Source organism: Leuciscus leuciscus (genome assembly GCF_965113295.1).
Source record: "Leuciscus leuciscus genome assembly, chromosome: 16".
NCBI classification, from domain to species: Eukaryota; Metazoa; Chordata; class Actinopteri; order Cypriniformes; family Leuciscidae; genus Leuciscus; species Leuciscus leuciscus.
The window spans coordinates 12,614,407-12,642,307 of NC_138740.1; the positions used below are offsets into that span (position 1 = coordinate 12,614,407).

Consider the following 27,901-nt stretch of genomic DNA (forward strand, 5'->3'; position numbering starts at 1 on the left):
TGGGCTGAGATGGCAGCATAGACTTTCAGGGTGGAGGGAGACAGCCTTTGCTCCAACTCCTGCTGCAAGAAGGAAAGCACGGCCCTGATCGAGCAAGTTCGGGGATCTTCTTGGTGAGAAGAGCACCATTCAACAAATAGCTTCCACTTCAAGGCGTACACCTGTCTCTGAAATAACTTCAGTGGGGCCGCTGTCCTGCCTTTGAACGAATTCAAGAAGTTCAACACTGACTGGACACACTCTTCTGTGAGGCGTGCCGACTGTGTGACCGAGTCCAGCTCCATACCAAGAAAAGAGATCCTCTGCACAGGGGCGAGTTGGCTCTTTTCTCAGTTGACCCGAAGACCCAGTCGGCTGAGGTGACTGAGCACCATATCCCTGTGTTCGCACAACTGATCCCCGAGACTGTGCTAGAATAAGCCAGTTGTCGAGATAGTTTAGAATGCGAACGCTGTGTTCTCTCAGGGGAACAAGGCCTCTGTGACTTTCGTGAAGACACGGGGAGACAGGGACAGGCTGAAGGGCAGGACCTTGTACTGATATGCTCAACCCTCGAACGCAAAGCGCAGAAACGGCCTGAGTCAAGTGAGAATCCAGACATGAAAGTACGCGTCCTTCAGGTCGATCGCTCAAAACCAATCTTGGGGACGGACGCACTGAAAAATTCGCTTCTGCGTTAAAATCTTAAACGGTAGCCTGTGAAGGCTCCGATTTAGGACTCGCAGGTCCAAGATTGGCCGTAACCAACCGCCTTTCTTGGGTACAATGAAGTAGGGGCTGTAAAACCCCAACCTCATATCGGCTGGAGGGACCAGCTCGATCGCGTCCTTCGCCAGTAGGACTGCGATCTCCGCTCGCAAGAAATGGGCATCTGACATTCTCACAGATGTGAGAGAGTGAGGGAGTGAAGCTCCAACTCCGGGTCGCCCGTCTTAGGGCCGCTTCGCTTTACGTTTGCTGCTCGGCTTAGCAGGTGCCTGGACAGGCTCCTTGACGCAGCTTAGGTGGAGGTTGCTGCTGCGCGAGAATGGGGATAGTCGCAGGGGACCGCCCTCGGCGACGAGTAGTCGGAGGGGCTGCAGCCGGTGGACGGGTGGAGGCAGCAGCTGGCCACCGTTGCAGCACATGTTTTATGGCCTCAGTCTGCTTCTGGGCGCAGCTCTCTACCGCGTCGCCAAAGAGGCCGGCCTGGGAGACAGGGGAATTTAAAAACCGAGTCTTGTCGGCATCCTGCATGTCAGCCAGGCACAGCCAAAAGTGGCATTCCTGGACAACCAGTGTGGACATCGCACGGCCCAGAGACCGCGCCGTAACTTTCGTCGCATGAAGCACGAGGTCTGTTGTGGTACGGAGTTCTTGGAGAACCTCTAGGCCGTGACCACCCTCGTGCAAATCCCTCAGTGCCTTGGCCTGGTGGACCTGCAACAACGCCATAGTGTGTAAGGTAGAGGCCGCTTACCCACAAGCCTGATAAGCCTTATCGGTCAGAGCCGACGAGTACTTACAGGCTTGGGAAGGGAGACACGGATTGCCCCCTTTGGTGTAGTTAGGGCCCAGTTGCATAGCAATGGCCCACTCCACAAGAGCAATCTGCTGTACCCCTTAGCTACCCCGTCATAAAGGGTAACGAGGGGGGATTTACCAAGGTGGTTTCGGGCAGTGAAAGGTGCCGTCCACGACTTGGTAATCTCACCATGCACCTCAGGGAAGAAAGGTACTGGGGCGGGGCGCTGAGAACCAGCACATTATTGACAGTGAAACAATTAGAAGAATATTACTTGTTAAACAAGTGTTTGAAGTTGCTTTTGATTTTCACAGATGGCAGAGTTGTGCTGCGTTCGCGAACTAAAGACTGTTATTAGGCCTATATAATTTTAGTGGTATTATTATTATCATTAATATTTTGTAATTGTATTGTTTTTAGTGTTATTAGTGTCATTAAATGTTTTGTTAATGTGCTATGGAAACAAAATACCGACGAACAACGATGCCGTCTTCATCTTGGCTCTGTATAAGAATGATGCGTCTGTTAAAACAAGCACTCTTGACAATTTGTGAATGGATATCATACGTACGTCGGTGATGTCGCATGTGTGGTGATGTCGTTATGAATTTAGGCAAGGCAAATTAATTTTAGTTCCTAATTAATTTAATAACAACACTAGCTTCATAATAATAATAATAATAATGATTTAATACATTAATGGGAAAACTAGCTAATTATCGTATTGATATCGTCAAAGGCATCTGCCAGCAGCGATATCTCTGACTATCGTCGATACACGATGACATAAGAGCTGTGACAACAGCTGTTGGTAATTTGCTCAGTGTCTGTCCGCTGCACGCGAGTAGTATATATGCTATGGCAAGTGTCAAAATTTGATTGATGGCTTCCGGTTGTCATTGACCTTTCCGGTTGCCCTTCCGGTCACTATTGTTATGGATTGACCTATTGACCCTTCCTATCCGTCGATCATGTGGTTTTGACAGTTAGTTTTTACCTATTGCCCCTTCCTATCCCTTCGATCATGTGTTTTGACAGGTTGACCTTCCGGTGTCTATCCGGCATATGTTGTTATGGTTTGCCCTATTGACCTAGCTATTCTTTGATCATGTGGTTCTGACAGAAAGTTTTGCCCTATTTGAACCTTTTTAGTCCTAGATCATGTGGGTTTGACAGAAGCTTTTGCCATTTAACCTTTTTAACCCTAGATCATGTGGGTTTGACAGAAAGTTTGAAGGCGCTGTTAGGATATGTGTCAGCATCTCCTCCGCATTCCAGATCATTTTATATAAATGGGGTCAGTGTGTTCTACAACCACCACCACCACTAGAAACATGATCTACATGACCATGGACGGTTTATCCACCCCTCAATCGTCAGATGCGGGGCTGAGCAGCAGGATGATGGAAAGTCTGACTATGGCTCCTAGAAACCTTTTGGTCACATCCGTTTGACAAATTTTCTCCATGAAATTTCGGAATGGACTAAAGCTGAATTTATGATGTGTAGTAACCGTGTATTCGGGTACAAATTTCACAAACCAACTCGAGTTGTTACGCTCTACACCACTGATGGCGTCGGTGAGTTTCAGGCTGGGGAAGACGTGTGTGTGGTATTTCCTGAAAAAGACTGGTCTCTCTTCTACAAACGTGTCTGGAAGGATCTGAACGACGGCGGCGAGGAGCCTTTGTACGTGGCGGAGTGGGACGGGGTGAGCCCGAACGTCCGGTACCGCGTGATAGGTGACCATACTCAAAAGAAGCCGAATGATTCTGTTTACATATTCTGCTGCAAAGACAAGACAAAACTCAACAACACTCGGTCAGGGCACATCCTGCCTAACGAGCATCACGATCAGTATGAAATGCAATTTTTGTTCAAGTGGTGCGATCTGGATTTGCTGAATAGGGTTTTTTCAATCATCAACAAAATGTTCAAATGGTGCGACATGCATGACGGATACAACAAAATTAAAGTGCAGCTGTTCCACCCTGAGAGATGCTCACGTAGCAGTACATACGCTCTGCCGTCCCCGCCCATTCACTACAGCCATCATAAAGCTCGACGGCCAGACCTACCCAAGCGTCGTTTATAAATCAGGTCTCAAGTGCTACGGCGTCTCCACCCCCTTTACGACAACGACCATAAATTCCGGCGACCAGACCCCCCATACTGCATTTATAAACCATGGCTGAAGACGGTGCTTCAGAACCCGATCATGTGTGCAGCTGCGGAATCTCTTTCGACAGCATTCTCGACCCTCCGGACGACAACGCCCGTGGACCCACTGATCATCACAAAGACTGGGCTCAGGCTAAAACTATCAAACATCGCATAGACTTTGAATTGTGCATTGAAAACGATTGGGGTCCAGGTAACATTATCAACCCTGAACCATCGGACCTCCAAAACGACCGGAGTCCGGCTAACGTTATAGACTTGGGCCCGTGCTGCGATGTATTCTACTACGGTCCGGGTAACAATATCAAGCCCAACAAAGACTGGGGTTCGGGGATCGAGTGCGACAAAGACTGGGATTCGGGGTTCGAGTGCGACCGTCCCCACGAGCCAGACAAAAGTTTCGGGATCCATAACGATCGGGAATCGCACGACGCATCTACAATCGACCGGACCCTGCATCATGCTAATCATGGCTTCGACGTCACAGACGGGTGTTTCAGTGACGTGGGGTTCAAAATCATAAAAGCCGCGACCGTGGTTTTGCTCCAACATCTTATCGGCAAGAAGCTGAAGAACGACTGCGAGGGGTGTGAGATTGATCATCCCAGTCAACTGCAACATTCCTGCCTGTTCGACCCCCCTAACTACTACTTTGACACACATTTTGATGAACTTTCAGCCAAACTGTTTAGACCCTATTTTCATACCATCATCGGTATCCTCCTAGGACGGTTGGGGTTAAAATCTCACCCCCACCGTATTCAAGGAACAGTCGTGACTATTCTGCACGAATTAAAAGATGAACCATTCATCGCCGCTAAGCTAGAAGAAATCAGCGCGAGACTTCTGGACAAACCCTGCGAGGAAATAGTGCACGACGTCGTTGATCTCTGGGAACGTCTCTCGATTGTGAATGGCGAGTGACCAAGCCGTCTCCAACATGGGTGCAGCCTGTAGCCTAAAGAGTTGTATGGAATTCCTGTTTAAAGGACATTACAGACGACAGATGACCAAAATGATGAAAAAGATTATTGCGGATGCATCACGCGATGGTCATCCATTTATGGAAGACACTACGCGTGAAACAAATTTCAAGAAACAAATGGTGTATATAAGAGGACTGGCTAATTCATGGGATAATTTGACGGACAAATGCGTTCATGGTACCGATCCGCCCGGTGTAATGATAAAACAGGTTCTAGATATGATGTGTGAATCACAATCCCCACTCGGGATCACCGATCTGCTGTGTACTTGTATGTATGTGACGGATGTGTGTACTGAGATGAGCTTGAGTTCAAAAGAATATGACGTCAATGATGAGAACGATGCTATTAAAATTATCGAAATGGATGTCACCATCGGCGAAATTGTTGAAATGTACGTCGATTACATCCTAGACAAAAACATGATGCCCTGTCACGATTTTCTTTTCTGGTTAGACTATCAGTGATCCATTTTACTTAGACTATTCATGTAACGTCGTTATATCCAATTGTACTATATTCAATTTTACTTAGATTTTGTTGTACTAACATTATTATTATTATATCCATTTTTACTATCTTCTATTATATCCATATTGTATTACAATAATTTTTACTTATGTTATATTAACATCATTTATCCATGTTTACTTATATCATGTATCCTGTAACTTTTTAACCCCCTGAGGTCGACGGTATCGCCGGCGATACCAGCTCGCTTTTTTTTTATCAGTGTAAAAGAAACTCATAAATACTCTGTTGACTTTGATTTTTCATAGGAGTTTCGTACATCAATCGATTCTGTTAAATGTGTATTATTTTTGTGTATACTCATAATAAAAACAAAGTGTTGAGCTTTTCGCCAAATAAAGAAAAATAAACACGAAGCGAGTTCTGCCTTCTCTCTGTCAGTGTAGTCCATTCTGAAACGCGTCCGAAAATGAACTGTAACTCACCGAATACTTCTCATACAGACACGTGAGATATGCCTTTATGAAGCTTGAAATCTCTTCTTTTAAATGAAGTAATTTATATAAAAAACAAATGTTTTCAACTCATGTAATCCGTTTGAAAGCAAGGAGAGGTACCGTTTTTCCTTCTGCCTCATTATCTCTATAATGAGTTGAGGCCGCCCCACCCCCGGCGCTATTCAAATGGTAAATAGTTTAGGTGATCTAGTATGCATCGCATACGCCCCCCGATCAATGCCATAAAAACACAGTTTCTTCATCAGACTTACTGATAGTTCATCGCGTTTTGAGTATGGCACGCTTCTCCAGTAAAGACGCCCTTCAGATGATTCTGGACAGCGAGGAAGAATGCATGATACCGGGTTGTTTCCTCAGAGGAAGATTGTATCTCAGACTACGAACGGCAGCATTTTGAAGAGCGAATTCCGCCGAGGACACAATTTCGGAGTAAGTTTTACTTAAAAGTCTTTTGTCTTTGTTCGCATTTATGTTCGCATTTATGAGGAAAAAACAATATTACGTGACAGTTCTCCATTATGGACGCGAGCGCTCTGAAAGCGCACTAAGGGTGTACTCACACTAGCCAGTTTGAACCGTGCCCGAGTGCGTTTGACCACCAAAGCGCGGTTCGTTTGACTAGTGTGAGTGCTCCGAACCGTGCCCGGGCGCGGCTCGATTAGCCGGCCCTGGCCCGCTTGGAAGAGGTGGGCCAGAGCACGGTTCAGTTGGACTCAGGCGCGGTTCGCATGCAGTGTGAGCGCTAACCGTGCTGGAGCACGGAACAGGACGTAATCAAAGCTACAAAGTCCTTGCTGCACTTCAGCTGGTACCTTGCAAACCTCCTCATACGAGCAGCACGATTACATGAACATTTTCGTGCCACAAAGGCGATAGATCTGTTTAACAACAGTCTGTGAGAGGGCTGTGGACCACCGTGGACCAAACGACTCAAAATTATCCACAAAGTAAACAGAGCGATGGACTCCATTGCGTTCAGTGAGAGCGCCGCTCTTCCTGTTTATCCCGAAACCGTCGCACCATAATGACGTAAGCGTGCTCCGGCACGAATGCTGAAACCCTATGTGAGTGCAGGCCAGAGGGGGAGTGGGGAGGGGGGACAATCGTACTCGGGCCCGGTTCATGGCAACCGTGCCTAGTGTGAGTACACCCTAAAAGACTTTCAAACTTTCACAGAGACCTCAAAATAGAAACTACAAATCCTTTCTTTAAAACGAATTTCGTTTTGTATCAATTGTATCTTAATTTTAATAATTTTTTCATTAACAAATTTCCTGGATTTAAAGTAAATATAGGCTAGCAATCACAACATAAGGTGCTTGAACTGGAGATCATTCAGCGAGGTGAATATCTCCGGGCCTTTTTTTTAGAAGGTCTAACAGGAGGTGATGCGGGCTCTACAGGTTTACTCTTTAGAGTTAATCGTGAGTCTGACCTGTTGATTCGGCACTGTAGAAAATGGGATGTTTAATTCGGTGAAGGCGTGTAGAAACTCTGACCATCCTAGAGGTCTCCGGTCATCCCTAACTTTGTGCGAGGCCGTAACATTTCTTAACAAATCGAGCATGTGTGAACCTTGTATGACTTTACCCCTGAACACAAACTCCCCCGATTCGTTCCATGCGCTTAGTCCTTTAGCTTTAGACATCTTGTCTAATATGTATCTGCTGTTTTTCACGCTTCTCGAAGGTACATTCTTCAGAACTTCGTCGACAACAGCCTCCACGGCTTTACCGTCTTCGACGTTAGCAGCAGTTGGTGGTTCATCTTTATAAGCGAGGTCAGGATTGGGTAACTATAGCGTTAAAACACTGCTCTCGCGATCGCCTTGTTTAACGATGGTCAAAAACCTGCTCAGGGTATTGGTGTAAAGTTTGGCTTTTTCATAAGTATTCAAATCAGTCCGCTGTAAAATATTTCTTATGGACCCGTCCAAATCGTTCTCCACGACCCGCTGAATGTTCTCGCGAACATTTTCGCTCTTGATCTTATCCAGTTGATGGTGCGGGACTAAATACATCTTCTCGGCATACTCCATCCTATCGATTTGCTATCAAGCTCGAAATAAAGGGTACAGCGACGCTTAGGAGCGGTAACAGGAATTCACCCTTCTGGTTGAAGACTCGTTTCTTGGCCGCTATGCCAATTTTTTTATCGGCTACAAATTTAATATCCACTTTTCTCTTTTTCAGTTTTTGGTACTGCTGCCTGTTGACCGGAATTGTGCCATATAGGATGTTAAGAGCCACTTCACAGAGCGTTAAAATGAATTCGTCGGACGCCGATTGTAAAATAAGTCGTCGTTGTTTAGGAGTGGCTTTATGTAGCAGTTTTAACTAGTGTTGTCACGGTACCAAAATTTCAGTATTCGGTACCGATACCAGTGAAAATCCACGGTTCTCTGTACCAATTTCGGTACCAAAGCTTAATTTAGATTAAATTTACATAATTATATTAAAGTGTATATCACAAAGATGGAAACTGTAGTATTAAAAACACTTTACAATAAGATTCCATTTGTTAGATAACATTAGATCAAATGACCTAACAAAAAAAACAATAGTTATATACTGTCGCAATTATTCTCCTTTAGGGGTTAATTTAAAAATACATTTTTAAAATCAAAAGTTAACATTATTTCTGTTAACATTATTTAATGCACAATGAATGAAGTGAACAAACATGACCAATCAAGTGTTTTGTATTAAATAACATTCACAAACATTAATTAATGTTGTAAAAATATATTGTTCACTCAATGTGTTATGTTAACGCATTAAGTGATGTTAATGAATGGTATCTTATTGTAGCATTACCAAACTATACAGGAGATAAAATATGTTTTATTTGACTTGACTATACTTTTATTTATTCCAAAACTGTATTCATATTTAACTTTAAAAGGGCTTTTTAAACCTGCTAAGAGTTATCCAGCCAAGAATAAGACTAGAACTGCTTTTCTGACGGACTGATATTAATGACGGCTTTTTATTTCTCATCTCCATAAATATATCTAGTTGTAAAGCTAATGCAAGGGCTAGAAATCAATTAATAGGTCTATGTCACACTTCCTCGTCGTCATGGAGAGCGCAGTTCGCACAAGCGTTTGTACTCCCGTGGCGTCTGTCGTTGCTATGCATCCATGAACGCACATGGAAAAGTGAGCGCGCCGCTTCTATTATGAGCGCGCTTGCCGCGCGCCATTTGAAATAACATATCGGCACGCGCAAAAACATCAGCACCACATCAGCAGCAGCAGCACCGCCGATCGCCATCAGCGCTTTTAATGAAGAGGACGCAACTGCACGCGCTTCGGGCATGCACGCGCATCAAGTACCGGGTTTGAGAAAACCTGGTACCGTGACGTTTAAAAAAAAATTAGTACCGACTTGGTACCGAAGTACCGGGTCTTTTGACAATACTAGTTTTAACACAGGTAGATGTTTACAAAGTCTGGCGGACATGGCAATTTATCACGTTCTTCTTTTTTTCGGAATATAAACCACTTGACGGTCGGAAAGCAATCCTGTTCTGAGACGGTACTGCTCCGGAGTTTTTGCTTTATAGTCTATCATTAGGTACCCTGAAAGGACGGTCGACCGCGTCGTGATAACACTCCATAAAGTATTTTGTGTTTCCCGGGTACATTTGACGTCCTAGCATCGCCACTTGATTGACGTCCCGAGGATTTTTAAACAGAATCATATAATTGGCGTTTAAGCTTATGGTTCGGCTGGACTTACCCTGGGCAAATACATTTTGCACTATGTAAATAGAGCTGAGATTGCGGTGGTGGCAGTATTGCGTGAAAACACGTTGAAGTTCCAAGTTAGCGCTAGCTTGCTCCATTAAATCATCCACCACGAGCAGGTTTGTCTTGGTGACAGGCAATAAATCATCATCATTCAGAGTCTGTGGTATTCCTTGCACAAATTTTATGTCATACAATTGAAGTAAATCATCGTACAAAGTCTGCCAACAATCATACAACCAAACAATGTTTTCAATTTTCTTGGAAATGATATTCAAACCTTTTTCCAACAAAAGTTTTACAAAATAAGACTTTCCAGAGTTGGACGGCCCACTCACGACACAACTGAAAGGGTGTTGAAGTCTGAAATCAAAATCGGAAACATCCTGAGAGCCTCTGTGCATCATCTGATCAGTAGCCATAAGGAAGAGTACTGAAGTCGCGTAAAAGTCTACGTTTATTGTACACTACCTTAAACCTTTTAACGACTGATTTGTTGTGCAATGTGAAAGTCTTCTTATTCCTGACAATGTCTTCCGTCTGAGTCAGGATGTATTTGGATCTATCATGCGACGTCACATAGCTGTCAACCAGACCAATCAGGGATTCGAGACAGATAGCTCGGGAATTTTTAGCATTCAGGGTTATCCCCTTAGTTTTCATGCACGATTTACCTTTGGCTGTTTCAAAAGCATACGATTTGGGGCCGCTCGACGAAAATTGAGTTATATAATCCCCATCGTCCAATTCGCTAGTCAGCTCCCCTAAATGATCACCCAGAGGCGGCTCCCAGTCCCCCTCCCTAGACACAAATACGACGCTGTCTGTGTCAGAGTATAGCAGTCGGTCGCCGAGCTTGTCCATCAATTCGTACAATTCCAGTCGGGCGTGTGCGGTGGTAAAGGCACCTACAAAAACATTCACGTCGCGCGCCTTGCAAACATCCTCTTTGGGGGGTTTATGCTGGACGAGAGCCACGTCTTCTGAGACGAATGAGAAATACGTCAACGTGTCGGTATTGCCGAAAACGATTCTGGTGAAATCTTCGGGGTCGCTCACCAGAGTCGTTTGAGGCAAGTTCTGCCTTAAAGAGAAGCGTCCCCACAAACTATTCAGAATTAATTTCGTGATTGCCCTCTGGGCGGCGTTGTACTTGATCTTTTAGGGGTTGAGTTGAATCCCCTCTTTTTCAAAATACTCGCGAATGTAAGTCTCTTTCTCCGCATCCGTGACGACATTGGACGGGTAGCCGGACGCTTGTTGTTTCAAACGCAAAAAACGTTTTTACGTATTCGGCGAACAACGTGTCTGACCGCTGTGGAAAATGCCAAACCTCGTCTATCTTGGCTACCACATAACCCTTCTCGATGGCTTTTAAAAGCTCGATACTGACCCAACACCCCGAGAGCGATCTTTCTTCGTTCGTGTGGGTACAGCTCGTGGTCTGGTTTTGGTCGTGAGCGCAGGTTCTACATAACGGAAACATGAGTTTTCCTTGGCATCTGTAAGGGAGAACCGGGTGCAGTAATTTGCGGGGTGGGTACACGGTCGCTTTGATAAGCCCGTAATAATTTTCAATCGGTTCAAAATCTGTGAAAATGATTTGGGGGTGTTCGATCGGGTAGCTTTTCCTCGCCTGACAATACGGGTACAGATACCTTTTTTTCTCATCACCGGTCACTTTGTGATATAGTTTATAGGCGTTCGTTCGCCCGCCGTAGAGGGCATGTCGTGGGTTCAGTCTCTCTGGGGCAGAATAATCAGCCATAAATTCTATCACAGAGGGATCGGTCTTTTTCATGCGGTTCCATTCGCATTCCCAAAGAACCTCGATTTGCAAACCGTACGCGTTCCGCAGAATTTCAACCTTATCGTCAAACTGGTTCCTGAGAACCCCGTAGGGTACTCCGGACAGGGGGTGCGTCTGATGGGGTGCAAAGCGACAGCAATGACCATGGAAGATGCACCCCGCGTATTCTAATCCTCACCTGACACCGTCCTGCTCGTAGTAGCCGTCTAAAAACTTACCGATCGATACTTCGCCGTGGTTTACGGCGTGGTGAACGTCCACGTTTCTAGTCTTTTTTACATACTCGAGCCATTCGATCGAACCGCTTGAGTAGGACTTATTTTGATGGACGTACGCTTTGTTATGCGTGAGGGCGAGCGTGTTTCTGGCGAGATAATGTGTTTTGAAGACCCCCATTGCGCAGCTGGCGATCATCGTGAACCCAAAAGGGTCAAGTTCGGTGCAGTGTACGAATGACTCTCTGTATTTCATGCACCCTTCACGTAATAAGACGACATCGTTAACGCCGTACGGGTACAGTTCTTTCTTGAAGTCAAAGAACTTACCCTCAACCGTGCGGTACCACGCATCAAACTTTTCTCGGCCTTTATCAGACATGTTATCGTAGTTGTAGAACTTTTTGTCGGGGTATGGTCCGAAATAGTTCTCATTTTCCACCCTGTTGAAAAGATGGGGAAAGTAGCCTTTTTCAGTCGTCGTTAAGTCTAACGCCGCAGGCATTTTGGCAAAAGCGAATGGGAAAAATGAGTAACTGTCGATATATCGCTGGGCAAACGTTTCATCGTACATAAACATTAATTTGCACCCTTGCATTATGACCTCAAGCTCGATCCCGGCTTTGCAAACATACTCCAGGATGAGAAAGGAGTCAAATCTGGAGGCGTAATGAGCTATGAAGCAGTAGTCTTTGTATCGGGGTTGTCTGAAGCGGTTGATTAGCTTAGCGATGCAGTTGGCACCATGAGCAGTAAATTTCTCCCCTTTGAATGTGATGGCGCAGACAAAATTAGCCACGTGCCGACCGTTTTCGTAACGCGTTTCAAAATCGTAGAAGATGTATTTCTCACAGGGTTCCTTAGGTGCTAGGGGTTGTATGAAGCATTGGTGATCCCCATCGTCCGTCAGACGCTCGCGACAATGCACGCATTTGTCCGGGGGGCACATGTGTTTGGTTTTCTTGGCGCCCGGTTTAACGTCGTAACGTCTGTTACATGGTTTGCAAAATGTTATAATATCACAGGCTGGGTATTCCTGACCGGGAGGCGAGTTTTTTTTATGCATTTCGTAGCAATAACTCGATTTACAGAAACGCAAACAATCCGGACAATGTATGGTTCTTACAGGGAGCGTGTAACAATCGGCGTCGAAACAGATGTTGCAGGCGTGCTTACATCGGTGGTTTCTGCGGTTGGTGAAAGATTTGTAGCAAAATGGACACACGTATGGCGAACCCATGAATGCTGTCAAATTCAGTATCATGTAGTAATGATCATTGTGGAGATACAGGAAAATCGTTTTTGGATGGGGTTCGTCAGAATTTTTGTACGTTTCTAAGACCATGGCGTTAGATCTGTGAAATACAACAATTTTAATGTCTAGCGCACGTTCAAAAGAGGCTATGTCGCCGAGACCGATTTTGTCTTGGATGGAGAAGCCAACGTTGTTTTGGATGATGGTAGCCAGTTTTTCTAACTCGTTCTCGGGTAATTGGGGTCTAAGAAAACGCACGAGACAGATGGAGAAGCACAAATTATTTGAAATATTTGTGGGGCAAAATAAACTCGTCTTTTTTCTTTTAATTACCTGATCGACGGCCAGGTCTGTGAGTTTACGACGCTGACCGCCGCCTCCTTGTCTGTTCATGGTTACTGAAGCATCAATTTCAACGGCCTCGTCGGATAGTAACCGATTGTTGCTCTGTAAAATTTTTCAATTTGATCGAAAAGCGAATCCACGTCGTAATTATTACCGTGAGTTAAAACTTCGCTGACTGGTGCTTGGAGACTGGAAGCCGTCAATGTAATATTGATTACGGGGGCATTGTGGTCGAATTCTCTAGCAAAGGAAACAATCCCACTGAGCATGCCATGTATGCAAGTGTGATAAGAGGCCAAATCTGTAGAGTTAATCTCTCTCAGATTCATAGTCCTTCTCAGCGTCACGCTATTGAAACGAGGTCGTGGTAAAACATGATATCTGTTTACGTCGCCACCCTCGCGAATCAATCTATCAATGGCCGTACGGCTTAATCGAGTCTGTGTAGTAGGGTCGACATTACCTGATGTCGATGGTTGTGAAGTATCATTACCGGGAGGGTGCTCTGGTGGTGGTTGGTTGTTTAAAACACAGCCGAATTGCACAACAGGATCGTTGTCTACGCTTAGCACATGATCGTCCAAATTCATATTTGGATTTACAGCTAATTCAAAAAGATCCAAATTAGTGGAGGATTGTGAAGATTCTAAATTAAACAAATACTCTTCTAAAGAATCCGGAAGCATACTTAGCATTTCAATCTCGTCCGGCGACAGTTCTGCGTCAAAGCTTTTAGCAGCGTCCATTTTAGATTTCAGACCAAAACATGAAATATAAAAAGCATACGTGAAATAGTACAAAATCAGAGTATATGTAAAAAGCATACATGAAATAGTACAAAATCAGAGTATATGTAAAAAGCAAAAAACATGAAATAGTACAAAATCAGAGTATATGTAAAAAGTATAAAAAAGCATACATGAAATAGTACAATATAAAATCAGAGTGTATAAAAATCGTTACATGATTTAATGGAACACATCTATTTTACTCATCTGACTGTTCGACGAGAATGAGAAGAAGATGATGGATCAAAAGTACCAGTTCACGATGGTATTCGGTGAACATGCCTTCGTTTCTATTGATACGTCGAAATATTTCATCGGCCAGATTTTGAATAAATCGATCTTGCGCATCCACTCTGCTATGTACCTCCAGCTGAGAGCTGCGAAGATCACCGCTCAATGCGGCTAATCTACTACGTGTTTCGATCTGTGCGTCGCGAACCTGAACGTGCAGTGTCTCTAAACGGTTTTGTGTTTCGCTGTGTGCACGAACCTCCCCGTGCAGTGTCTCTAAATGGTTTTGTGTTTCGCTGTGTGCATCGCGAAACTGTTGTCTCAATGATTCTATTGAATCAATAAGCGCATACATCAGAGGAGTAGCACCGTCATCATTAACTGTCTGAGACCCTGCTGCTGGTGCTACTTCTTCATCCTCAATGACCGATACCTCGTCGTCGCACTCACTCGCCCAAGAACCACACTCCCATGTTTCCAGTTGATCGCTATCCCAAGCCGTCACATCATCATGCTTTCCGGCTGAGCCTGTTGTGTAGAAAATAACAAAAAATCTTAATGGTCTGGTTCAATTTGGATTTTTAAACTTACGATAATGTAGTTAGTCTTACCGTAAAACACAGTCGTGTCAGGACTGGGCTGCTGACTGCTTGCCCCACTGGTAGATGGATCGGGTGACTGGTTGACAGGCGGGGTACCAGGGGAAATGGCAGGCGGGGTGGCAGGTGGAGTGTTAGGTAGAATAGCCGGAGGGGTGGCAGGAGGTGTGACTGGAGGGCTGATAGGACTGGGGGGTGGGACGGTAGGTGGAGTACCGGGTGAGCTGGAACCAACGGTCTTTCTGACCTTTCTCATAGGTTCACCACTTGGTCCAGCACTCTCACCGTCATCTTCATCTTGCGTAAGATCTACCACGGCTGATACTGCAAATTAAAAATTTAGTTAAAATAATTTAAATAAAAATAAGTTCATTTAATTTATAAAACAATATTAAAAATAAGTTCTCACATGCATCATTAATGGATTGGAAAGCAACCAATTCAATATTCGGATATTCGTGCCTGGGAAAATATAAAACCTGTTTATGCATGAAAGACAATTTGGTGAGTAGACATGTGCCGGTATTCGGTAATGCGATAAATCGCGGTAATGAATATGCACGATATTGTTATCGCGGGCACTTCAAAATACCGTGAAAAATAATAGATCCGAAATTAGATTTTTATTATAGCTTATTTTCCATCAGCCGCTTAAACAAACACTGCGTATATGCTGCGCGAAACACGTGCGCACTCTGATGTAAACAATCGCCATGTGTATAAGCATGCGGCCGGTGCGCACTTCTAGTCTAATGTAAACAGTCCTCACATAGAGAAGCAGCATGGTGGAAGGAGGAACGCCGCCGCCTACAGTCTATGGCCGCCGCCGATCTATTCGGATCCATCCCGCTTCTAAAAGCAGAGCTGCCAACTCGACGCATTCAGCGCGAGACTCTTCACACGCGACACATCAGTTTTCTCACGCAGAGAAAAATCGCGGAGCAAAGAGGACACGAAGACCGTCAAACAAGACAGAGCAGGTTACTTTTGATATGAAACAGGAGAACAATTGTGTCACAGAACGTTACATTTAAACCATTTAATGACCAGCAGCATGTTAGATGACTAAAACAAATAGATAAAGAGGAGTATTTTGCTGAATATGTGCACTGCACTTTTTTACATATTTATTATATTTTTACTTGTCTTTTGGCCTACATAATTGTTATTATAATGAAAACCACATTATATTTGATTTAATTAGTTATTTGTAACCTTTAATAATACCAGCTGATAGGGCTCTATATGGTTTCATAGCATTATGTGAGATATTTTTTTTCATGAGAAAAAAATACCATGTGGGCTATCTACTGTAGCCTTCCTAATATTTATCCAAAATTAGTCAATACTGAATCAAGATTGAAATCAAATCCCAAGTATTGAATTGAAATCGTTAAATTTGTGTTAAGCAATACAAACAGTAGCCTACCAGTCATTGTACCATGTAATCATTGTAACATGTTGTCACTAAACTTAATAAAATTCAGTTTAGTTACCAAATGTTTTGACAATCACAATTACACCTTGTGATGCAAGTTTTATTTTATTTTTTAATTAATTAATTAAAAGCAATTAATCGCAGCATGAAAATGTGATACCGGCACATGCCTATTGGTGAGTTGATTTTATAAACATCAACCGTGAATAACAAAACACATACATATATACACATATACACACACACACACACACACACACACACACACACACACAGCATGTAATGTAACCTGGATCTCCACCCTTCAGCCTTGAGAGGGCGACTGGCGCTTGAATCTAAAATGCTTGTTCTTTTAGCAAAATTTAATGACACACCCACAGACACACACACACACACACACACACACACACACACAGACACACACACACACAGCATGGCCTTAAAAATAAAAAATAAAAATAATAATTTTAATAAATAAAACTAACTTAGTTAAACAGATTATCAATCCTAAAATAAATCAAAACAGCATGTCATAGCAATAACAACCACAAGATGGCACTATTTCAAAAACAGCATGGCATAGCAATAACAACCATAAGATGGCACTATTTCAAAAACAGCATGTCATAGCAATAACAACCACAAGATGGCACTATTTCAAAAACAGCATGTCATAGCAATAACAACCACAAGATGGCACTATTTCAAAAACAGCATGTCATAGCAATTAAAAACCACGCGATGGAGCTATTTCACAAAACAGCTTGTCATATCAATAACAACCACAAGATGCCACTATTTACAAAACAGCTTATCATATCAATAACAACCACAAGATGCCACTATTTTACAAAACAGCTTGTCATATCAATAACAACCACACAATGACACTATTTCGCAAAAACGGGCCTCATACCAGTTACAACCACAAGATGGCACTATTTTACCAAAACCAGGATGTAGTTCTTACCTCCCCGGCGCTAGGGGGAGCTATGTGACGTCGGTTTAAACATCAACAACAACAAACATGGCGAATGGACCGCCTTCACCATTGTACAGTGTTAAAACAGACTTTTATGTTTTTAAACATCGCGTAAACAAATCGACCTAGCTTCAGAAACCATGTAGATGGCCGAAAAATAATAACACGTAGAACTCATAGAACATAAACCCCAGTTAGCAGGGAGATGATGCCACGAAGTCTAATAGGATGCAGAAATTAGATCAGATGGCTAGAACATTGTGACAAATAAGTGCTCTTTTAAATAAACAATGTTGCAGGGGGTAAAAAATAAACCATGATTAAAACACTAATGTAACAACAGGATGGCAGCGTCTTTTCAAAATAATAGCCGAGGGAATCCACGTGTTTTCATAATAAAAGTCATGGGTAATGCGATGTGGAAACGCACAAAATTATAATTGTGTTTTTTCTGAAACATGGACCAAAACTAGATGACGATCAGATTTATGTGCCTAGAGTCTAATAACCGAGAAATTATGATATGATAACCCATCAGCCGTCACCCGGACGTCTTTTTGACTAAACAGTTTTTTCAGAGCAGATTAATATCATAACAACTATGAAAATAATATAACTATAAAGATTTTAACAGATGACCCCTGCAATAGCAGACAACGGATAAAAACCAGCAGACCGTAGTTAAAACAGTAATAGCAGCCAACAGATAAAAATAACAGTTACAAACAGCAATAGCAGACAGCAGATAAACACAGCAGATAAAAATAACAGACAAAGCAGTTAAAAACAGCAGAAAGCAGATAAAAATACAATAGTTAACCCCCTGAGGTCGGCTGTATCGCCGGCGATACCAGCTCGCTTTTTTTTTTATCCGTGTAAAAGAAACTCATAAATACTCTGTTGACTTTGATTTTCCATAGGAGTTTCATACATCAATCGATTCTGTTAAATGTGTATACTCACATTAAAAACAAAGTGTTGTGCTTTTTGCCAAATAAAGAAAAATAAACACGAAGCGAGTTCTGCCTTCTCTCTGCCAGTGAAGTCCATTCTGAAACGCGTACGAAAATGAACAATAACTCAGCGAATACTCAGTCAAACAGGCATACAGACACACAGGCATGTAGCTTGAATTCTCTTCTTTTAAATGAAGTAATTTATATAAAAAACAAATATTCTCATCTTGTGAAATCTGTATTAAAAGAGAGCGATTCCAGTCGAGCTCATCTCAGCTCATTACGTTTTAATCGGCCCCGCCCACGGAGAGTGCGCTATTCAAACGCAAATGACTGAGACGATCCCATACAAACTGTGAACGCCCACATATCAGCTCGAGAAAACACATCAAGTTTATTCAGATCAGTGTACTTGTCTACACTGTCTCGCAGCGCTGTGAGGAATAATAATAATGGAAAACGTACCTCAGAAGTGCTGGTATTTCGAGGAGCAACGGATGGAATACTGTAGTACTTTTTTTTTTCATTCTCAAGTAAATCGCGTTTCTGTGTGAATGAATGAACGGCAGAGATGCGCTGTTTACCACAACTCGCAAAAAGACAGTTTAAATTTGAATTGCGTTTCTGTGTGTGAATGAATGATCTGCTTTTAGCAAACTATTTTGCTATACTGAGTAAAAATCGACTGAAATATGTTGAAATAAAATGTATTTGTATAAGCAACGTATTAAACTGCAAATTAACATTTATATTCCTTATAATAAAAACGAAAGACCTATGTTACAGACAAATGAAAGACAACATTTTGTTGATTAGTTTTGGATAGATTACACATTTTACTGTAAAATATCTGCCACCTCAAATAAGCTTTTGTTTGCCAATGTTTGCTAATATGTTAAATATAGTATGTTTTGTCAATGTAGGCTATATTCGAAGTAATGAATCCTTAACTTTGAAATATGTATGATAAAATGTAAAGGCTACTTTAGTTTTTACAAAGAAAGATTACACTTCAATTGTTGTTGTAATTGTAACCTTTTTAATAAAAAATATATATTTACAAGGTAGATGTAAACAAATTTTAAAAGGTAAATATAAGCCTTTTCTTTAAATAATTTTTATTGTGTTTTATTATTGACAAATTTGGGGAGAGGATACATATTCCAAAACTGAAAATACAGTATGAGAATTATCTGCACAATTACTAGACATGTTTTCCTTGGATATTATACAATTTGCAAGCAAAATTTGTGAAAAAATTAATTAAAATAAAGAAATTGACATGCTTCCAACTGTGAACCAATTTGGTAGAATATATATTATATATATATATATATATATATATATATATATATTAGGGGTGGGAATCAATAAAAAAAAAAAAACTAATTAATTGCACAATTTCTGTCATTAATTGCGTTTCCCCCAAGCTTGTAATCATCAATATTTAAAGGAATAGTTCACTTTAAAATGAAAATTCTGTCATCATATACTCACCCTCATGTTGTTTCAAACCTGTATGAATTTCTTTCTTCTGCTGAACAGAAAGGAATATAGAAGAATGTCAGTAACCAGACAGTGTCTGGTACCATTGACTTCCATAGTATATATTTTTCCTAAAGACAATGGGACCCAGAAACTGTCTGGTTACTGACATTCTTCTAAATATCTTCCTTTGTGTTCAGTAGAAGAAAGAAATTCATACAGGTTTGAAAACAACATGAGGGTGAGTATGATGACAGAATTTTCATTTTAAAGTGAACTATTCCTTTTAACTTAGAATCACCTAATTAAACAACACAGGGGGGAAAAGGAACAGAAAATAGCCCTATATTAAAATATAATCAATTTAACAGATTATTATTATTATTTATTTTTTTAACTAATTATCAAAATAAAATATAGTCCTACTATTATTAGCAGAGCATGTGATCAAAGCAGGTCATAATTTTACCATTGTAGCCCAGCATGGCTATACCAGCTCAGCAAACAGAAGTCTACTGAGAAATTTCACGTTATTTGAGCGGACTTTACTTTTCCAGTGCTCGGTACATGATTGAAGCGTTTGGGCCGTTAACGACAGAGCCGCCGACACACACACACACACACACACACACATACACGGAACTGAGAGCGCGCCGCTGGGCCGTTAACGACAGAGCGCGCTGACACACACACACACACACGCGGAGCGGAAAAGACCCGCTCATGAAAGCTGCGCGAGAATGAAACCTGATCGCCGAACACGGAGAGGCGGGACGGCATATTTCAGTCTTTTCAATAGCAGCCGCAACAGGAAATCATTAAAAAAAAAAAAAAAATAAAAAAAAGTGCTGCGTTAATTGCGTTATTTTTTTTTAACGCGTTAAACATTTCAAATTAATCGCAAAGATTAACGCGTTAATTCCCCCAGCCCTAATATATATATATATATATATTGCTCTTGCATTCTTTCTTGTGGCTGTAGGTGACACACCTGAATGAAATGGCTCATTAAGTATGCGGGCCCCATTGTCTCCTCAGGTGTGAACCACTACATATGCATGATGCTGTTGAATGGTTGACGCCCCTTGCGCATATTGCCTTTACAAACAAAAAGTGTTTTACAAGATTTAAATCAATGTATTGTGTTATGTGAATGATAAGGGCAGGATGATTTTCACATCATTTTGAAGAAAAAACTCTAGGCAATGACATCCATTAGTCAAAAGTCTTATTGTCACATATTTAGTATGTGTTTTGTGGCCTTATTTCAGAAACTTTAGTTTTTTGTTTTTTCAATAACCATGCATAAACATTATTCTCTCAAAAATACAAACATGTACATGCATGTTGCTCACATATTATGGTAGCCCTGTTTGTGCTAAATAGAGTGTAATTATACCTTTGCCATTAATATGTTTATAAGCAACTGAAAAAAGCACAAATGTCAGGGCATGTCAGAACATCTCAAGGACCCCAAAAACCCCTCAGACCCCAGAGGGTTAAAACAATCTTTTTAAATAAAACACCGTAGCAATAGCAGGCCAGCAACTATTCAATCAATGCTTAAAAAGTAATGAATTATTCCTAATGTATAAAAACAGCGGAATAATATAACATAAAACACTTACTTTTTTGCATCTTGAAAAGGTGGGCAGAGATGGTCAGGGTAGAGAGTTGGCAAAACTGATGGTTTGGCTGGAATCCAGACGTTTTATTTATAGGCCTGTTGGCTGTAGTGAAACTGTAGTGAAAAACGATACTTTCGCCACGAGATGGAGCTATTGTATAAGGAATAAATTCGTGTCCCAGGAAATGCCTTATCACGAGGCAGAATCCCCACATCCTAGTGAAGAGGTAATAATTTATTTCAAACTGCCAAACGACCGGAAAAAATGATCAGCATCTGTGTTTTTAAACAAACGCCAGTCAATACGAGAGAAAATATGACCGCTGTGTATCAGTGTTATAGTCGATTCAGCGAATACAGACCTCAAAGTCAGCATACATACATAGTGAAAGGCAGGATATAGACTAACTAACTAACTAGCTATAATTTATTTCAACCTGTCGAACCATCCGCAAAAATGTCCATCATCTGTGTTTTTTTTTTTGATGACTACCATATTCAACCCAGTGCACCAGAGATAATGATTGTTTTACAAAGTTTTTGTTTACATCAGCGTTAAGTCACGAAATAGTTGTCTTAATATCCTATTTTATATTGAGTATGTTTTTCAACTTTAGTTAGCGCGATATTTAGGAGAACCTTTTCTCACTATCACTGCTCTGGAATGCGAGGTGGGGGTCAGAACTCAGCCAGAGAGAACACGCGCATAGACGCATGCACGCGCGCCACTCTGAGTGCTCTGGTGAGCTAGTACAGGAAAAACAGTGTTTTTGTTTTACCAGTTTTAATAATGTATTGAATTTAAAAACATTATTATGACTTTTAATAATATATTACATTTAATAAAAAAACATTTTATAAAGATATCATTTAAACTTTGAAATAAATGTACCCCTAACACATTGTCTCATTCTGATCGCTGATTCAGAGAGAGTCCAACAGATGGAGCTGTGACCCCGTTTCATACATTGCATTTTTGTGCACATCCATGGTATGGATGGCTTCTTCAACTCTCTAAATAATGTAAGATGAATTTTTATTCTTTTATTCATCTAAAACTGAATGAATTGGTTTTAGTAAGCTTTTTTTATTTTTATACACTTTTAAAGAACAGAATGTTTTTCAACCTTAGTTAAATTATTTTGTAACCATTTCATTTATACTTTTAAAGAACAGTATGTTTTCAACTTTTTTGTGGTAGGTTTTAGTATGATATTATATATTGTGTGTTGTATTCTTTAATCCTTATTCATTTATTCTTTTGTGTGATAGACACCACACTGATTTCCATAACCTGTATGTTGTTTTTCTTCAGCACTCTATAAACATTTAACTGTTTGTATAATTGTTTTTCAATGGTCGTGTGACACACTTACACAGTCTTTTTTTCTTCTCTCATTCCAAAGGGGCACACAATGTGCTCTGGAATGCGGAGGAGATGCTGACACATATCCTAACAGCGCCTTCAAACTTTCTGTCAAACCCACATGATCTAGGGTTAAAAAGGTTAAATGGCAAAAGCTTCTGTCAAACCCACATGATCTAGGACTAAAAAGGTTCAAATAGGGCAAAACTTTCTGTCAGAACCACATGATCAAAGAATTGCTAGGTCAATAGGGCAAACCATAACAACATATGCCGGATAGACACCGGAAGGTCAACCTGTCAAAACACATGATCGAAGGGATAGGAAGGGGCAATAGGTCAAAACTAACTGTCAAAACCACATGATCGACGGATAGGAAGGGTCAATAGGTCAATCCATAACAATAGTGACCGGAAGGGCAACCGGAAAGGTCAATGACAACCGGAAGCCATCAATCAAATTTTGACACTTGCCATAGCATATATACTACTCACGCACCCTATCTCCAACACCACGTCAAGCTTCTTCTCTCTTCTTAGAAAACACTCTTCAGAGACATACACAAGCTCGGCTCCGAAGCGAAAAGCTGAAGTGCAATTGCACCCTCTGCTCATTATATACCCGCGCTGCGAGGCAGAGCAGCTGTTGCAAATGACTGCACGCCAATGTGCATTGGTTATTTAGTTAATTTATTAATACAGCCAGTCTGGTAAAAACAGATGTCATCATCCAGCTCAGTTCAGTTCTTATATAATGGTGCCAATGCAGGCAGATCAGTAATATTGTTGTTGAATATTAAGTGTCCCATACTAAGTAAGCCAAAAGCCAAAGGTGACAGTGGCAAGGAACCAAAACTCCATCAGGTGACAGAATGGAGACAAAAACCTTGGGAGAAACCAGGCTCAGTCGGGGGGGGGGGGGGGGGGGGGGGCAGTTCTCAAGGAAAGTAGATTGGCTCTCTAACGAGATTCCCACAGTCGCTCATCGACGAACGTCGAGAGTGAACGAACTGTAAGGAAACTTAATTAAGTTGGACTATGACACTATTTTCTTATAGATCTACTGTACAGCCGAAACAAATTTTGTTGCATTATTTTACTGTTATCACTGTAAAGCTGCTTCAAAACTATCAGTATTGTAAAAAGCGCCAGGGCTCGAGACTAACGGCGTCCTATCGTCCTGGGGACGATAGAAAATGTGTTTAGGACGAACAGAAATATTCTCCAGGACGCCTACAGGACGAAAGACATTTTGTGTGTTCATTTATTACTGGCCTATTAGGGTCACAACTTAGAAAATGCCAAAATTAACCGACCAAGCGCTGACTACAACGGAGCGCGTCTTCTAATGCTGTTACTATAGTTACTATCACTGGCCGGCTACTCACCCGGAGACTTGTTTCGCGGTACATCTATCACATGGCTTATTTTCACAGACGAAAACGAGACGATAACTAAATAAAAACTAGTTTTGAATGACAAAAACAATGACGAAAATCTATTGACATTTTCGTCAACGAATAAAAACTAGACAAAAATGTTAGATAGTGAATATTTGGGAAGCGATCCAGTCAGAACTGATGTCCTGCGTTTGTGGTAGATGCGCACATTTGTACTGTGACGTGCTGATCTACCCGGCGGCACACGGGTTGACATGCGCTGAATGTCTCATAAAACGTTAAAAAAGTAAACGTCTGGGAGAATGAGTAGAGCAGACATATAGATCTGAATTAGAGTGACGACGCAAAAAAAGAGCTCTATTCGGTACTGTTTTCTGTGCGCACACACCCGACCCGCCATGCACAGATACCTATACAGCGCGCGAGTACGGAATTGAGCTCTCTTTCGTGTCTGGACAAATACACACAACATTATGTCTAAATGTTCGTTTTGGAGAGTTCACTATAACTATGTTGGTTATGTCTTAAACAGTTTTGAGTGTATCGGATGTGCATCAGCGCACGTCATTGGACATGATCCGATGTCTTAAAGTGAATGCGGTTTGTGTCCTTAATATTGATCAAGCAACAAAAGAAAAAGAGAAAAGCATTCACTGTTCGTTAATAGCTTTAATAAGGATTCATTATATTTAATTCATACAAATAAATATGTCTGCTGCTTGAAAGAATAAAGAATGATGATATTTTTAAGATGTAGTCACCAGTATTTATTTGTTATTTTTTAATCCAACCAACTCAAAAACGTTTTGAGCTGTATGTATTTTTATCTTATTTTTCGTATATGTAAAAAAAAAGAAAAAAAAAGATTTGTTCTGCATGAATACAAAAAAAGCATTTAACTCATGTTATTTTTTATTAAATCTGTTTTTTACCTGTTTACAGATAACTACTTTGAATGGAGCTAAATAAATATAATAATATATCGTAAAATTTTAATGGTGTTTTTATTATGTGACTAACAACAACTTACAACTATAGATGATAATAACAAAGTACAAAAATAACATGTTTATTTTGGGACGGTTGACATTCACTTTAGGACGGTTCAAATAGTTTTTCAGGACGGTTCCAGGACGGAGGTGAAAAAAGTTAGTCTGGAGCCCTGAAAAGCGCAATAGGTGACTTGACTTGACTTATTTTGAATTTAAGTTGAAAGAATGTGAAGAATGTGCTTAAATTATATTATTTATTGATAAAATCTAGCAATTTAAAGAACCTCCAAAACAAACTGCATTACAATATATAAAAAATATTATAAAAATGAAATGATATAAGCTTTCTGAAAAAAAGGAGTGCGAGGGAAGGAGTTTTGCGATTAATTAATCGTCACATCACGTAAGTAATTAGATTAAAAATTGTAATCGCTTGACAGCCCTAATATATATATATATATATATATATATATATTAGAGGTGGGCATAGATAATTTTTTTTAATCTAGATTAATCTAGATTAATTTTGAAATTAATCTAGATTAATCTAGATTAAAATGGCTCATTTGAATTCTGCCGAAGGCATTCAGAATATGTGTGCTACCCAAATAATGACTATAAAAGTAAGTCTTTGAGAACGGGTTTCTCAAGCCAGGTGGCGCATTAGACCAGGGGCTCATCTCCTGTTTCCAAAATGCATCACAAACTGCTTGAGAAAGCTGTTCTACTCACTGTAAAAGGTTACTACTGTACTGTTACCGTCCGTAGGCAACATTAGGTAGGCCTATGTTATTATCAACTACTATAGGCTATCAATTAGGGATGGGCGATATGGCCTAAAATCTATATTGTGATATACATTGCAGCCTCTTGCGATAACGATATACAGTATATTATAATAAACCATTTCAGAACAGATTACACAGACCCTGCTAAACAACTGCTAAATGTATTTTTTTTTTTTAAAGGGTGTATGTAGTTTTGAGAACATATATTGTGCAAAACTGTAAGTATACAACATAATTTTGCAGATAAATAAAATTTAAGTACACTAGCTGCAGAGACTTAAGTAGGTCTAATGTTTATTATGGCTTGGAGCTTATGAAACCCCAAATTTAAAATGAGAATATTGTCTAACTGATGTCTTTTCAGTTAAAAAGAAACACAACAACGATTCTTAAAATCGGGCGCAGACAGAGATTATGTGCTAGCCTACACCACTATTGGAATGGGAATAATACGCGCGCGCTGGTATTCAGTGATATCATGTTTCGTTTTGAATTTGAGGTGGTAGAACGGATTAGTCGTGTGTTAACTTACCGAACTGTCACTCCACACACTCTGTCTATAGTTTGCTGCTGTTTGTCGGACGGCTTAAATCCGAACCAAGTCCAAATAATGGATGTTGCACAACTTGCACCGATCTTTTTCAGCAGCTTTCACTTTCAGCCGTGTTTACTTAAGATGACGACGAATATGCGTTGCAGCCGGGTTTACCTCACGACCGCGGGTAGATTGCGTCATCATAGCCATCTCCCAACCCAATTTGCAGAATAGATTAACGGCGATATTTTTTTTTATCGCGCGATAAGAGCACGTTAACGCCGATAACGGCCCACCACTAATATATATATATATGTGTGTGTGTGTGTGTGTGTGTGTGTGTGTGTGTGTGTGTGTATAGTATGTTAGTCTTGCGAGTAAACTAAAAAATGTACTAGCCAATGGCGATTTTATTGCCAAGGTGTGTGTAGTAGAGGGTTGGTAGGGATCTACAAATACACAGGAAACGATTCATAAATGAATGTCATGCAGAGATGTGTTTGTGACATTTGTACACATTTGTAAATATTTTGTATTAATTAATTTTAGTTAGACTCTATACATTTGTGGATCTTTATTTATTTGTGAATTTGATAAATTTTAGTGAATCTCTTTACATTTATTTGTGAATCTCAATCTATTTATTTGGTATAATGAAACAATTCTTTCTCCATTAACAATCACTCTCAATTATCCAGCTTTAAGTGTTTTGCTCAAACAACTGTTTAGAAACATTTCAACTCCTCTAGCTGATTTTTATGTTTCTCATTGATTTACATGCATTTAAACTCTGTTTAACAGGTTTCATTTGTTCATTACATAAAAAAATAAAAAATAAAATAAACCTCATCATCTTCACAAATTGTAATCTGAAAAACCATTAACCAGAGCGTAATGTACAACATCAGTTGGTTCACTAAATGAACTGACTCTTTAGGGTTTAGATTTTTCCTATTAAATGATTAAATGAATGTACTCACAGTCTGAAGAACAGCAGATCAGTCTCAGCTGCTTCTTCTTCTAAGGATTTATTGGCGGGTCGCATACCAGCTTTTTGGTAACACCGCCACCTCCTGTGCTGGAGTGTGAAGTGATTTCAGTCATGATGAGATCTAGATTCTATTCTTAGGTCCACTATTCTTAATACATTTTAAAACTGTCTTTATAATTTTTACCAGATCCTGGTTTTGTGTTTAATATGTTGCTGATTGTAAATTATTTGCATCCTATGTTCTGTAGTTCTCTTTGTAGTTAATTCCTTTCCTGTTCACAACACATGTCCAACTGTTTCCTTTACTTGGCATAGGTCACATAATCCAGTACGCATGCTTTCCAATTATGTGAAGTGTAGAATTCTTAGCCTTGTTAAAATGTTCCAATCTTCTATTTAAGTTTTGTATCATTTAACTTTTTCTTACGCTTTTTTGTATTTTATAAAAATGTCTTCCTGTTTTACAGTCATTCCAATTTCCTTACCATTTCCAATTGCAAGCTTCTTTAATTATACTTTTTCCTTCCATCCTACTTAATGAAACTGTAATAGTAGGAGTGTTCAGTTTAAGTGACTCTTTAGCCATTTTATCATATTTTTCATTTCCTGGTATATCGGGAATTAAGGCAGTTGTCCTTCCACACATATTTTATTAAAAAGATCCATATTGCTTGAAGTATTATATCAT

At 40.6% G+C, this 27,901-nt stretch overlaps 2 protein-coding genes across 2 annotated transcripts in view; both read right to left on the bottom strand.

The window, feature by feature from the left end:
* Window positions 1–27,230, bottom strand: part of LOC309477908 (uncharacterized protein) — a 61,268-nt gene extending 34,038 nt beyond the window's left edge. Inside the window, exon 1 of the mRNA XM_082141414.1 lies at window positions 27,203–27,230. The gene's annotated coding sequence lies outside the window, so the exon portion shown is untranslated. The remainder of the gene's footprint in view (window positions 1–27,202) is intronic.
* On the bottom strand, window positions 13,809–21,224 carry LOC309477965 (uncharacterized protein). The gene is made up of 4 exons (XM_082141497.1): window positions 21,144–21,224; window positions 15,064–15,116; window positions 14,667–14,978; window positions 13,809–14,583 (listed from the first exon to the last, which is right to left on the bottom strand). The coding sequence occupies exons 3-4, from the start codon at window positions 14,908–14,910 to the stop codon at window positions 14,024–14,026; spliced, it is 804 nt and encodes a 267-aa protein (XP_081997623.1). The 5' UTR covers window positions 14,911–14,978; window positions 15,064–15,116; window positions 21,144–21,224; the 3' UTR covers window positions 13,809–14,023.
* Window positions 27,231–27,901: the final 671 nt, after the last annotated feature.